This window comes from Fusarium venenatum (assembly GCF_020744135.1).
Source record: "Fusarium venenatum strain MPI-CAGE-CH-0201 chromosome Unknown EDB82scaffold_2, whole genome shotgun sequence".
NCBI lineage: Eukaryota > Fungi > Ascomycota > Sordariomycetes > Hypocreales > Nectriaceae > Fusarium > Fusarium venenatum.
In genome coordinates this window covers 5,472,178-5,485,983 of record NW_027072130.1, presented here as the reverse complement: position 1 = coordinate 5,485,983, position 13,806 = coordinate 5,472,178, and the positions used below count along the sequence as shown (strand labels likewise).

The 13,806-nt window shown below is 47.4% G+C and overlaps 6 protein-coding genes across 6 annotated transcripts; 4 read left to right on the top strand and 2 right to left on the bottom strand.

Moving 5' to 3' along the window:
• Nucleotides 1-14: 14 nt before the first annotated feature.
• EDB82DRAFT_172780 (uncharacterized protein) lies at nt 15-1,904 on the bottom strand. The gene has a single exon (XM_025735017.2). The coding sequence runs from the start codon at nt 1,776-1,778 to the stop codon at nt 198-200; it is 1,581 nt and encodes a 526-aa protein (XP_025585766.1). The 5' UTR covers nt 1,779-1,904; the 3' UTR covers nt 15-197.
• A 1,355-nt stretch (nt 1,905-3,259) lies between these two features.
• EDB82DRAFT_555708 (amino acid/polyamine transporter I) lies at nt 3,260-5,501 on the top strand (the record flags this gene model as incomplete). Its single annotated transcript, XM_065609659.1, has 9 exons — nt 3,260-3,354; nt 3,409-3,613; nt 3,668-3,737; nt 3,786-3,941; nt 3,999-4,260; nt 4,308-4,857; nt 4,906-4,951; nt 5,004-5,089; nt 5,150-5,501. 9 exons carry the CDS (start codon nt 3,260-3,262, stop codon nt 5,264-5,266), a joined length of 1,587 nt encoding a protein of 528 aa, XP_065464846.1. The 3' UTR covers nt 5,267-5,501.
• Nucleotides 5,502-5,643: 142 nt separating this feature from the next.
• EDB82DRAFT_445532 (fungal-specific transcription factor domain-containing protein) lies at nt 5,644-8,152 on the top strand. The gene is made up of 2 exons (XM_025735015.2): nt 5,644-5,932; nt 5,984-8,152. Exons 1-2 carry the CDS (start codon nt 5,774-5,776, stop codon nt 7,994-7,996), a joined length of 2,172 nt encoding a protein of 723 aa, XP_025585764.2. The 5' UTR covers nt 5,644-5,773; the 3' UTR covers nt 7,997-8,152.
• Nucleotides 8,153-8,275: 123 nt separating this feature from the next.
• On the top strand, nt 8,276-9,673 carry EDB82DRAFT_172768 (secretory lipase-domain-containing protein). The gene has a single exon (XM_025735014.2). It carries the CDS (start codon nt 8,361-8,363, stop codon nt 9,639-9,641), a length of 1,281 nt encoding a protein of 426 aa, XP_025585763.1. The 5' UTR covers nt 8,276-8,360; the 3' UTR covers nt 9,642-9,673.
• A 180-nt stretch (nt 9,674-9,853) lies between these two features.
• EDB82DRAFT_545595 (uncharacterized protein) lies at nt 9,854-11,033 on the bottom strand (the record flags this gene model as incomplete). The annotated part of the gene is made up of 2 exons (XM_065609439.1): nt 9,854-9,879; nt 9,980-11,033. 2 exons carry the CDS (start codon nt 11,031-11,033, stop codon nt 9,854-9,856), a joined length of 1,080 nt encoding a protein of 359 aa, XP_065464845.1.
• Nucleotides 11,034-11,459: 426 nt separating this feature from the next.
• EDB82DRAFT_475237 (uncharacterized protein) lies at nt 11,460-12,505 on the top strand (the record flags this gene model as incomplete). The annotated part of the gene is made up of 3 exons (XM_025735012.1): nt 11,460-12,011; nt 12,068-12,287; nt 12,336-12,505. The coding sequence occupies 3 exons, from the start codon at nt 11,460-11,462 to the stop codon at nt 12,503-12,505; spliced, it is 942 nt and encodes a 313-aa protein (XP_025585761.1).
• Between the last annotated feature and the right edge of the window lie 1,301 nt (nt 12,506-13,806).

Genomic DNA, 13,806 nt, shown 5'->3' with positions numbered 1-13,806 from the left:
CACGCACTGCATTGATTCGGTGCGCGCAGTCAGTCTTTTGTTGTCTTCGTGCCTCTCGTCATGCTTCATGTTTCCTCCACCATCTTCTGGCAGTGGCTGGTCAACTTTGCTTCTAGAGCCTCGCTTCAGCCGGTGGGTTCGTTGACGGGGCATATTTGGGTGACGGCGAAGTGCAGATGGCTTTAATATTCAAGTCTCTAGGTCGTACACTTTCCATTCTTGCATCTTGCCTGTATCGCAGCCATCATCGCATCCCACGCAACATCATCCTTGTCCTTGACACCCTCTTCCAGCTCAAATTCACCATCATCCTCGCCAATCCACCGTGAAGGTCCCGTTCCGAGATCGTAGGCAATGTAAGTCATCCTATTGCTTCTCTCATCGTCGAGGCCCTCACCATAGCGCCATCTTTCTAGCTGGCATTCCTCCCCGGATGGGATTGGACAAGCAAAGGTTCTGTGCGTATTGTGTGATAAACGATAGTCTAGCGCACTTTTATTGGCATGCGCATAGTCTGGATCAGCAGAAATTAGTTGGTATGTTCTCTCCGGCCGCCCCCACCATGATCCATGACCCATTCGGAACACTTTGAGTCCTCTCATTGAATCCTTCCATTGTGCAAGGACATGGTGCCATCGAATGTGGAAGTCATGCTCTTGCGATGCAGACCTATCCATCTCTGTGACAGGAAGGTAATCAGGATACCCGTGCTCGTCAATAGCCTCATGGCTCGCATGGAACAGAATGGGACAATCATCGAGGTATAACTCTTCCAATCCTCCACCGCCGTTCTCCTTTCCAATCTTGGGGAACCAATCAACCTGCCAATCGTGGGTGAAGACATAGTTACCCAGTGCGAGGACCTTGAGTTGTGGAAACGGAGACTCGTGACCAAAGTCGCGGAGATCCATGAATGGGAACCAACCCCAGTAGTCTTTAAAATACAACGACAAGACCCTCAAGTTCTGAGTGAGGTTCGAGGACAGCCATGTTGAGGGCAGACTGTCAAAGAAGTCGTATTTTTCGATAAGGTAGACCTCGTTCTCTGGTGCAGCTTCATCTTCTTCCGTCGTAATAAAAAGCTTGAAGTCGATGAGGGTTGGAAGGTCCATGATTGTTTGCCACGCCTTGGAATCCAAGATATCTGTATCGGCATAGTCGGCCAGGTTGGCAATAGTCAATTCCCGAAGTGCAAAGCAAGAACCACGAAACTGAAGATCTTGATCACTGTAGTCGCACTTCTCATCACCTTCGCATATATATCTTTCTTCATCGAGTTCCTCATCCATCTTGAGCTGCTTCTCTAATGTCCACAAACCCGCAGCGCAGTGAAAAATGGTGTCGAGAACTTTGTACCGAAAGAGATAGGTCTCCTCGATACTCAATTTATAAAATTCAGCTTGATTGCCACAATGTTCCTCGAAGCGGATATGCAGAGCCGTGACGCTGGTGAAGTATCTCAGGTAGGGTAGCGCGTTCATGAAAGCTGTGGGAAAAGGGTAGTTGTCGTTCCTGGCGTATTCCCAGTTGAGATCGACACGGGTGTCGATGGTGACTTCTCGGACTAGGTCACGAAGCTCGGGGGTTTTGGCGATGTTGATGAAGCGTTCGACTGATGGCCCGAACGCTTCTAAACGTATGCTTCTGTATTTCCATGGTAAAGCGATGCTGTTGAATGTTGGTGAAACGAGGCGTAGATTTGCGTGGCTTGGGGGTGTGAGATGGGCACAGATATTATCCCAGATCTCGGGATGGAGGGTCTTTTCGGAAGAAGTCATGCTGAGGCTATTCTCAGCAACAATCAATGAATGTATTCCAGTCAGATGAACATGATAATCCGTTTGCTGGTGAAACTGTCGTGTGTTCTTATAGAAGATTTGAACCGCTGTTAATGGACCTTATCCTCTCAGACCCCGCCCGGTGCCTAATGGTAGGTGGCCTGGCTGACTTGGTTGAGCAGGCAGCAGAGGGAGCGAGCCCACTGTAATACCATGTTTAGTGCTGTAATTCCTCCAATCTCACTGTTCCCTTTAGGTTGCTTGTAAATATATCAACCGGGAGCCTTCGCGACACGTCTGACTGCATAACAAATGTCGTGTCTCGGCAGCATTAGCGCTGACAAGGTGGAACTTGTCTAGGAAGGCGACAAGCTGGCTTGCAAGAGAGACTTCTTCTCTTGCATTCACGGTCATTGTAGCTGTAATCTCCCAAAACCGACGCGTTTTTTTTTTGTTGGTTCAATTACCATGTTTCTGCCGCCAAATTACTTTTCCAAGACTTTTAGGGACTTGAATGGCATGAAACGCGACCAGATTCTTCTGACGAGCTGGCTGATGAGCTCTTATCATATGAAGATAAGATAAGATAAGATAGTAACTCCCTCACAGCTACAGGGTATGGAAACAGGTTATCACAGAGTCCCATTGATCAGGATTTGTTGTCTGATATTCTTCTGCGAAAATCCCAAATTCCATGTTCTTATCATGTAACTGTGATTCGACTCAATAGTTGCCTGGTCTAACCTCTGTGCAATTATTAAGGTTGACGTGACTCGATTTATAAACTGCAAATAAACAAGCCAGGTTCCAAGAAGTAGGGTATAAGCGATCGTCCACTGCGTCATCTCTATCCATGACTTACCATCAGCTGGCCAAAAGTTGAGGCAAAAAATTCCTCTTCCAGACAAAATTATTTATCAAATACCCCCAAGGACCGCTATTCCTCGTGGTCCTCGATTAACGTGCCTGAAACATGGCAAACAGCATACCAAGTGGCGAGGATGCACGAATCACAACAGTTTCTCACTGGCTGGCAACTTTAGTCTATTGCGGGGGAAACACACAGCCATCTTGTCTTACTATCCTCAAAACGGAAATTTTAGACTGATATTCCTAATTTAATAAAAAATAGCTACTAGAAGATGGTACAACGCGGGGCAGTAGAGTTTCGAGACGGTACTGTAGCGATCGTGCGGGCGCTGAAATGGTGGAACCTGGGGAGGATGGCGCTGGATGAGAGGTATTACGTTTAGAGTTGACTGTCAACTAAGACTATTGTTTAAAGCGAGGGCATGGGATTGACTACCTTGGCCATGAACTGTTAGTCGGATACACCCAACAGCATGGAAGAGCTTCTCCGCAAACCTAGCTACAAACTAGTCTAGTCGCTTCTGAGGAACATATACAGGTCATAGTCTCGCTCTCTGTCTCCCATCTCAATCTTGAAATCTGTGAGAGTGAATAGTCCACCAGAAGTAACAATGACTAGCCATACGCATCCTCCCTCGCCAGAGGGCCACCTCAGGCCACGCCTGTCCAAGATCACAATGGTAGCCATGACATTTGCCATTCTCAAGTGCGTTGAGCCCCAACTTAACCTGCTACTATGTTTCTGATGTGTGACGGACAGTACCTGGATTTGTCTAGCAGGTAGTTTATCCATCGTTCTTCCATCCGGTGGCTCTGTTGCATTCTTATATGGGTTCATCTTCTGCGTGCTATGTAACTTTTGCTTAGCTGCTAGCCTTGGTGAGCTCGCCGCCATCTGGCCCACAGCTGGTGGACAGTACCACTTCCAATGGGCCTTGACCTCTGAGAAGTGGAGGAAAGTTATGGTAAGTAGATCAGTAACTTCCTTCAATGCCATCCATGCTAACAATGACGCGTAGAGCTTCGCGGTCGGCTACATCAACATCTTTGGCTGGCTAACACTCGTCACGACCGAGGGGTTCTTCGCAGGTGAGTTTCCCTTGACAGTACCAACAGCCCGAGACTGAACCCCAGAAGCACAATTTATTTCGGCCGCTTGTGTAGTTGCATCCAATGGAACCTACGCTGTGGCGGCATGGAAGACGTACCTAATTTTCATGGCCGTTTTGACGTTCGGTACACTATCCATGACTTTTGGAAATCGTATCTTGGGTCCATGGAACAACCTGGCCTGTGAGTATCTGTTCATCCATCCCTTTTCACCGCAGTACACAACTGACTTGCCAGCAGTGTACTGGTCCATCCTCAGCGTGTTCGTTGCCAGCGTCGTCCTACTCTCAACCTCCGATAAAACAGACTCGGAATTTGTTTTTGCGACCTTCCAAAACGAAACAGGATGGAATGATGGAATCGCGTGGATTTTGGGACTACTTCAGTCGGCTCTGTCGCTCATAGGATACGATGCCGTTTTGCACATGACGGAGGAGATGCCCACACCAGCTCGTGACGCGCCTCTGGCAATGGTGTACGCTGTTGGCGTCGGAGGGACCACGTAAGTTGGAACTGACGTCGAGAATGGTTGATACTGACAGTAGACAGGGGAACAATCTTCATACTCGTCATGCTCTTCTGCCTGACAGACCTCCCGAGCATAGTTGCCACGAATACCGGATTGCCCATCGTCGAACTCATATTCCAATCAACAGGCAGCCGGGCGGGAACCACATTCCTGACTCTAATGCTAGCCATATGCTTTATCCACGGCACGAACGGCTCCATTACTAGTGCAAGTCGACTCTTATTCGCCTTGGCTCGCGACAAAGGCGTTCCGTATCATTCCTACTTTAGCCACATCCATCCGAGATGGGAAGTGCCTGTTCGAACTATCGTTCTGACATGGGTGTTCAATGCTATCTTCGGACTATTGTACCTTGGACCGACCGTCGCGTTCAACGCGTTCGTCTCTTCTTGCACGATTCTCCTCAACATGTCATATGCTATCCCAGTGTTGACACTCATTGTGAGAGGAAGGGATATCTTGACACAGTTCCAGGATTCTCAAGCCAACAACACACCATGGAGATTTGGCAAGGTGCGGGGACTAATCATCAACTACATTGCTGTGCTCTACGTTTTCATCACTTCAATAGTCAGTTTACCCAATATCCAGATACTACAACAGCTGACATGGTTCCAGTTCTTCTGCTTCCCACCAGTGCTCCCGGTCACTGCCAGTTTGATGAGTATACCTCCCCCTTCTTTTATTTTTCGAAATGGTAATCTGACGGTGGCTAGATTACGTGTCAGGTGTCATCGGCATCTTTGCTATCTTTTTGATTGGCTATTGGGTGTTGTATGGAAAGAAGACATTCGAGGGTCCGGTAAGAACAATCCTCCCAGTCTCTGCCTTTGTTCGCCTGTCACTGATGTTTTGTTCACAGGAACTCGATATTATTCTGGGCGAAAGATTTGACCTCTCTGAAGTGACTGACGAACTCGCCATGGAAGAAAAGAATATTTCGAGTAGGAAACAAGATGTTGATGGCAAGGGCAAGTAGTTGTCGGCTTTATTGTATTTTTTTTTTCGCAATAGTTGATCTTAATGTCATGCTGTAAACTGTAGTCTGGACTTACTTTGCCGAGGCATCTTGACTTGGGTTAGATTGAATACACTAACAATTGACTGGCGTTTGATGAACAATGGGTATCTGCAAATCAACAAGAATCAAGCATTGATGGCTATTTCATCGAATTCATCAGTAAATACAAATATGAGAATGAGCTCCACGTGTACCATCTGCAATACAATTGCCTGAACAATTAACAGTTGATCAGGATGCCTCCCCTGTACTCACAACGGTGGCAGCTGCTAGGGCGTACAGCTACGTACCCCAGTAACGGAGCATATCTACAGCGAATGAAAGCTGAGATAGGATGTCAATTGCCGTCCAACGCTAAACCAATCTCATCAGGTTACACCTTCAACTTCTGCGGGGAAGGGGGCAATTCGTTCAACTCATTTCACTTCTTTATTCATCACACTTGCCGAGTCTGAGCATGTTTTGATGAGTCTGACCAAGTTTCTTCACGCCACTGATCAATATCGACTTGCCATGGAGTCCCCACTCGGTCCTTCTCAATCAAATATAGGCGATATACCTATCGCCAAAAGGAAAGTCGCTGTTCGGTCAAGGTCTGGTTGTTTGACATGTCGGAACAAACACGTACGTGAACAAGTCAACCCCAGAATAAATAAAACTGACACACCCATAAAGCTCAAATGCGATGAGGCAAAACCAGAATGCCAGGTCTGCATCACACGAGGCGTTCAATGCGGCGGTTACCAGCGCGGACTACGATGGTCCACTAAGCACGAAAAGACAGCCGAACTGATCCAGCACAAGTTCCCAACTTCAACATCACCAAAGTCAACATGCCTTGCAAAAAGGCGCCGTGGAAGACCACCAAAGAGGCAACTCGACACAGCGTCTATGGCATCCTTTACTACCACCAGTTCAGTATTGAGTCCTACCGATGTTGTGGACCAGGGATCTTTTGGGGAGTTTGTACTCGATGCGCCACCGTCAGAGTCTGGGCATAGCGGACTTACCCAGGAAACGCAAAGCAACACGGCAACGGACAATTTCATGACACAGTTTTCTATGGATCTTCCTGTTGAGGGACTTCCGATTGAGGAGTTCTCTTGGATATCCGATGCTTTAGACTTGTCGCCCACCTCCCATAGCTTTTCCGAAAATTCCGAATTATCTCTCTTTCCGACGCAGCAGAGCTACTCGACATTGTTTCTACCACCACCAATCACAGATCTTTCATCCCAACTTGTTGACTATTGGTTTCGGGATGTCTGTTCATTGTGGTCGCAGTATGATTCACCCACCAATGCCAATCGAATGATGGCCACAGCTCTCTGGTCCACATCCGAAGCAGTGTCTACAAGTCTTCAAAGCATGGCATCAGCCTATCTCTCCTCACGAATGCCGCACATGAAGAAGACTTCTATCTCAATGATGAAGAACGCCACAGATGTCATTGAAGCAGAACTCCGCGTCGTCAAGTCATCGCCAAATCTGGACACTGTACCGATGGGCTTGATCTATGGTCTTTTCTGTATTGGCACAAGTATCTGTTGGCTGAACGCAACGCAGTTGGGTATACCGTTTCTGAAAGAGGCTAAAGCTCTTCTTCATCGTGTCAACCAACAAAAACGAAGGCTTTCGGAGGAAGAGAGGAAGCTCTTAAATATTTTTAACAAGAGCTGGCAATACTGCGAAATGTTACTGTCTGTCGTCTCGGATACGAACCATTTTATATCATATGAAGCCGAAGGCGTTGAAGAGATCGACGACATCAGTGTGGATGAGTTTCCAACAGCTGCACCTGTGGACCCCATTGTCGACGACATGCCACACCCGTGGACAGGAGTGTCGAACACAGTCTCTCGGCTGCTAACTCAGACTCTGCGACTCTGCCGAAACTATCGCTATCACGTCAAACACCCAGGTCCGTTTGCGACACGAGATCACGCAACCGCCTTGAGAATGATCGAGGAAGCAAAATCTTTGGAAGAGAAGTTACTAGGCCTGGATTTCGAGTCTGCTCCTGCAAATACGGAAACTGGCGATCAGAAAACCCCATGTCGACATCTTATCAACGTTGCTGAGGCGTATCGTCTGGCTGGTCTGATTCACATCTATCAGACCTTCCCAGAGCTGGTTCTGTTGAGATTGCCAGATAACCTGGCAGGTCCAGCGGATGTCCATGTTCCCTGGGAAGAGTGCATTACGCCTTTGAGCCTTCGCCTGGCTAGACTTATTGAGCAGCTGCCTGCTGATTCCGGGAGTAAGATGACCCAGCCACTCCTTTGCATAACAGCTAGCACCGGTCTACGCTTCGAACCCGTGGATGTTTCATTCACCAATCTTGAGTCACAAGTCCAAGCACCCGTTGCGACACCATCGCCTTTCGATCTCGGCAGCACAGAGCATTGTGGTCTTTCCGATTACATAGGCCAACTCGTTCAAGCAGACGAGGATATAGATCGTTTGTCTACAATGTCCGAGTCTCGATTGAGGATTGTTGATACGCGGTGTTTCATTATCGGCAGGCTAGATGCTTTGGAGGCATTGTTACCGCCGAGACCTATAGAGGTAGCCAAGACGCTGGTGCAGAAGATATGGGATGAGTATGACAAAGAGAAGCCTAATACGTTTTCGGTGCACTGGATCGACGTGATGGAGGAGAATAACTTGCGGTCGCTGTTTGGATAGTAGAAACATAATTATACCCAAGATGCACATCATTCTGTCATTTGCAAACACTTGCATTTCTATTCTACTTGTATGCTCACGTTTTTACTTTTTTTCTTCCCTCTGCTATCTAGACCTGATATAGCTACCATATCATCTAAGTATTTTTCCTTCTTTACCAGTTCATCAAGTTGACGACGTCGTATTTGTACAACGTTCAGATTTCGTCCCTGTAAGCGACGATCCCTGCTGGGTTTTATCTGCATGTAAGCATGTGGCGCAATGAGCTGATTATCTCTCTCCTCTTTGATCAGCCGGAGACAATCTTTCTTTGTTCCTTTCTTTTTCCCCGGAAGTCTGACTTTGGTCCCAAAGATATTACAAAATGGCGTCCCAGGCTTGGCTCCGTGATCTGTGTGCTACGGTACACGCCGCAGATATCAGCGTTGATACAGATGTTGCGCTTCATGAACAATCACTACCACCAAGCAAAGATCCATGGTATCAACCACCTCAAGGATGGGAGTCCAAGCAACCAGGCGATATTCTTCGTATTTCGTCTGTACCAAAGCTCTCGGAAATTGTGGGCAACTCTTCAGCTACCTACCACATTTTATATCGATCCACAGACTCCAGGAACGAGCCATCATGGGCTGTCACCACACTGTTTATTCCCTCAACAACCTATCATTCTCCACAAGGCAAGATGGCAGTGTTATCCTATCAATTCGCCTACAACACGGCGAACTTTGACTCTTGCCCATCCTTTGCTCTCTCCGGTGTTATGGCGAGAAGTGAGCCAAGCCTTGGAATAAAGTCGAGTACATCGTTGATCGAAGAGATGCTTTCGTTCGGATGGGTTGTGAATACTCCGGATCACTTGGGGCCATTTTCTGCCTTTGGCGCGAGTGTTCAGGGTGGTCATGCCACTCTTGATGCCGTTCGAGCAGTCCATCACTTGCTGGATCTGGGCAAATCCTCTGGCTATAACACTACTATCTGGGGATACAGCGGTGGTTCGATTGCCACTTTCGCCGCTGCAGAGCTTCAATCAAAATATGCCCCTGATGTAAAAATTGACGGAACTGTTTTGGGTGGCTTTGTTGACAACGTCTCGGGCGACTTCGACAAGCTGAACAAGAGCCCGATTGCTGGTGCGCTGGTAGCCATTCTCCTGGGCATCACGTCCCAATACCCAGAGGCAAGGAGCTATCTGGAAAGCCGTCTTATCCCAGCCACGAAGGATGAATTTATGTCCGTCCTAGATACGGAGGTCACTGAGACAGTGAAGCATTTCTCGGGACGAGACGTTTACTCTTTCTTCCAAGATGGCGTCGCAGATCTCAGGGCGCCTGAATTACAGCATCTCTACGATGAACAGGCAAAACTAGGGTCTGGAAGAACTCCTCTAATGCCGATGTTTGTGTACAAGGCTATAAATGATCAGTTCTGTCCAGTTGAGTGGACAGATGCAACTGTTGTCAAGCTTTGCAATTCTGGCGCTGAGATCACCTATGAAAGAAACACTATTGGGAGCCATGTTTCTGAAATTGAGAACGGGAAGCCAAGGGCATTCCAATTTCTTTGGAGTATCTTCGATGGGTCGTATGTGTCGCCTTCCGCAAAGCAGAGCGTTTTGGACGTGACAGTGGATATTTCCGAATAGGATGGCCTTTTTCTTTGTTCGTGTGATCATATTGTTTATATTGTTCCAAACCGATAGCAATTCTTAGTTCTTGGCTGGACCATTGTCCCTCCATACTCGAACACTTCGCCCAGGCTCAGCAGTCCGCGCAAACCAATTCTCGACCCTCTCAATACCCCACATGATAGTAAACATATTGATAAGAAGTTCATCTATATCGGGTGCCTTTGCAGTCAAGAAGAGACTTTCGCATTCCAAGCTGCAAATGAATAATGGACTACTACTCTGACAGGCATATGCCCAACTAGACGCTGACTTTGCTTGCCAAAGATCCTTGCGAGCAGTGAAATAGATTCCGCCATGGCACTCTGCCCATTTCTGTCGCAGTGTCAGGTAGACGCCAATAGTGGATGTAGTCATTAACCAGATGCGACGAATGCTCTCTGATAGAACCCACGATCGCCACAGACGGGGCGTTGTATCGCCGTCAAACATGACATCCAGAACAATGGCATTGGTAGATGCGGCAGATCCGTCGCTGCTTTCAGATTGGCAAATGTCTGGGTCCCGAAGAGCTGCTTCCCAAAGCTGACGGGTCCAGGACAAAAGGGTCTGGATCTGTTGCTCTGCGTTTGCACGTACTCCAATTGACGAAGAGAAGAGCGCCAGGACTAGATGGACATACAAGGCTTGTGTGCGAGAGAGATGCTCTCGTATATCTAAATCAGTTGATGCGTCAACATCACCGTCGGCCTGGGGATAAGACTTGAGTAGGGCTGATACTTTGGAGGAAATAATCCCGTCAACAATATCTTCATTTGATGGTGTCCTGGCATTGTGCAACGTTATGCTAGCAAATGCATCTTGGATGGCAGTTGGGTATTCCGAGTCCGCATAGAGTTGTCTATGCATGAAAGAACTATGCCCATTGGTGACCCATTCCCTGAAGAACTCGTGGATGCCTTTAACATAATTCATACAGATCGAATTCGAGAAGGTTGGAGTGGTAAAAGGAATGTGCCGAATAACCCAAGCATCTGGCTTGAGGAAGAAGTGCGTAGCATCCCCCTGGTTTGAGGTGGTGGTAGAGCTTTCAGTATCATCCTGCAAGCCAGGCCCGACCAGAGTGCTTAAATTTCCCAAACTTCTGGTCCATTCTTGAGGATCGACCAGGTCGCTAGGCAGTGAGGGAAAGACAGTGTCTGTTTGGGCGGAATGTACCTCATTGACCGCGTTTCGGCTGACATATTCTGACTCTGCTGCGGGCGCGTGTGGTGTTTTCCGCTTGGTAAGAGGATAGCGGCATTCTATGTCCCTGTCCCTACAGCGGCCGCAGGCGGGTTGTGCTTTGTCGCATTTCCGCTTTCCGATGGTGCATGAGAAACAGGCCTTGACTTTCGTGGCAGAACCCATTGTTGTGGTTTCTTTATTGCGGGAAGTTGCGGGTATGTTCAGTTGGAATGATTACTGTCAGCAACAAAGAAGAGATAACGCGAACATCAATGGTCTTTGTCATCACGTACTGCGGAAATCTGCGGATTCTGCGGGTTTTTAGCGGAACTTTGGCTTACATTCCAGCACGTTATGGTGATGACCAGACCCCTGTATCACCAGTGGCCGGTAGGTTTTTAGGGGGCCGAATAGCATCACCTACTATCTTAACATCATCCCGCCAGTTAGGATTCGTTGGGTCGACCATGCACAAGATAGCTCTCAATTTTTTAGATATATAATGAACCGCCAACTCATAACTCGATGTGTCGACCAAGCCATTCATCACAATCATACCTCAAAGTCCATCACAACAAAACAACTATTTCTCTTGCACAGTCCATCAACATGCCTTCTGCTGCTGCTACTTCGCCACAAGACAACCCTTGGGAAAACACAGACACTCCCCAAAGCGGTACCGACCTCGTAACTAAGATCCACCGCGAGTCATACGAAGCAATTTCACCGTCTCGCTCTGAGTTAACTCAAGCTGGTCATACAGTTCTTGTAGCTGGTGCATCTACTGGTATTGGTTTCAGTATCGCCGAATCCTTTGCTGCGGCTTCAGCAGAACGAGTCATTATCACGGGTCGTCGTCGGGATACCTTGAATGAAGCTGCTGCTAAGATAAAGGCCAAATACCCTAAAGTTGAGGTTGTCCCCATCATCAATGACTTTGCAGACGAGGCTGCTACCCATGGGCTCTGGACAAAGCTGGGAGATGATGGCGTCTTTGTTGACGTTCTTGTCTTGAGCGCTGCTAAGATGTGGCTGCCAAACACTCTGCTCGGCCTTGGTTTTGATACATTCAAGGACGGTCTGGCAGTCAATGTCGCTGCTCCGTATCTCTGGACCAGCCTATTCCACAAGCAGAGAGAGTCAAACCCCGATCGAAAGCTGGTTCGTTCCTTTATGACTTCCAATTGAGTGTAAACCTGGAGCTAACACCTTTGAAGGCACTCATTGGTCTTTCCACAATCGCCATCCACGCAACTCAGGTGTCTGTACCCATCCCTCTGTACTCTCTCACCAAAAGCGCTCTTACTATGATGATGAACCATATCGCCATGACCGTCCCCTCTAGCGAGATGCAAGTTATCACATTTGAGCCAGGCCTCCACTACACCGAGGCTTTTGCACGGTTTACCGATGAGAACAGTTTTCAATGGGATGATAGTGAGTTACAATCATTCTTAACTATAGTGCCTAGCTAACAGATTCGAGTTAAACTACCTGGAGATTTTGCCGTCTGGGCAGCATCTAAAGAAGCCGAGTTCCTTCATGGTCGTTTCGTGTGGGCTAAATGGGATGTCAACGAGCTCAAGGGTGCGCCACTTCGTACGAAGATCGAACAAAACCCTTCGATGTTCCGGGTTGGCGTCAGCGGCTACTAACCATGGATTTACAAAATTGCTGATCTATCGCCATACTTGAACATTGTGCGGAGTTCTTATAGAGACGTTTGTTTGGATGAAGTCCATACTGGTCAAGCGTTGTATTACTAGGTTCCTGAAAAACAATGCATCATCAGACCACTCGGTGTATGCCCCTCTTTTTTTAATCTTAGATATATGTATCTCACCTACTATTCGCGTAACTCGTGTATAATGCTTGTATGGCGGATTCAACACACTTTGGTGATTGCCTGGGCATGAGGTCCTGTTATGACAAGCCGACCTGACGGACTAAAGTCACCATCTCATCCTTTGAGCTGCCACAACTTAGTTGGAGGAACTTGACTTCTATAAGTTACTCGCGTTTCTGAAGTCGCTCGCGGTGGAACACAGGCACTCTTCCGGAATGTGTCACATCCCGAACCAAGGTTACATGACATGTACCCACCACAATGTAGATCATAATTACTCCGATAAATAGGTACTAAGTTCGCCGAAGAAACATACGCCGATATGTTCTTCTCAGGCTATCGTGTACCTTTATTTCTGTGACTCGTCACCAATAAAGATGTAAAATTGGTTCGGTTGAAGCTGGCATTTTGTTCAGATACATGACCGGCGGGAAAATGCAATTCCGCTGTAGACATCATGACGTACGGATTTGACAAAGCCATCATTGGAGTAATCACAGACTGGGGTATTCCGTCTTTATCAGTGTGCACTTCACTCAATTCAATATTTCAGTGTCATCGTAGACTTACAATTTCCATCAATGAACTCGGAATATTGCTAAAAATGACAAAAACAGCACTTGTGAATCAGACTTGAGAATGGGGTCATGAGAGCGAGGTCAATGCCATATCTTTTCCGTCTACTTTTTTAAATGAAACCAACCGCCTTATGTTCTACGATCGATGCTGGGATAAGCAGCGAGAACGAGCTGATGAAGCCTCGGTCCACAATTGCTTCAGGTACCTTGTTGTTGTTCCACGCACTGACACTCTCATTAAAGCACTAAAAACAGCCTTTGGAACACTGACAACCTTAACCTTAGCATTGGCGAGTTGGATCGTCAATTGAGTATTTCTCGTTTATCGAGTATAAACTAGTCGACAGATAATCAGATCTAACTCTTTTCGAGGTTTCTCGGCGTCAACACCAAGAAAGCTTGTCTTTCTCTGTTCCAAGGCTAATTAACTTACGAACCGCTTGAAACACACGCTCCACAATACTACGTCTCCTTTAATCCCAAAGCCATCCCTGATGTCGCCGTTTCAGCGCAAGGTTGGCAACTAAGAATC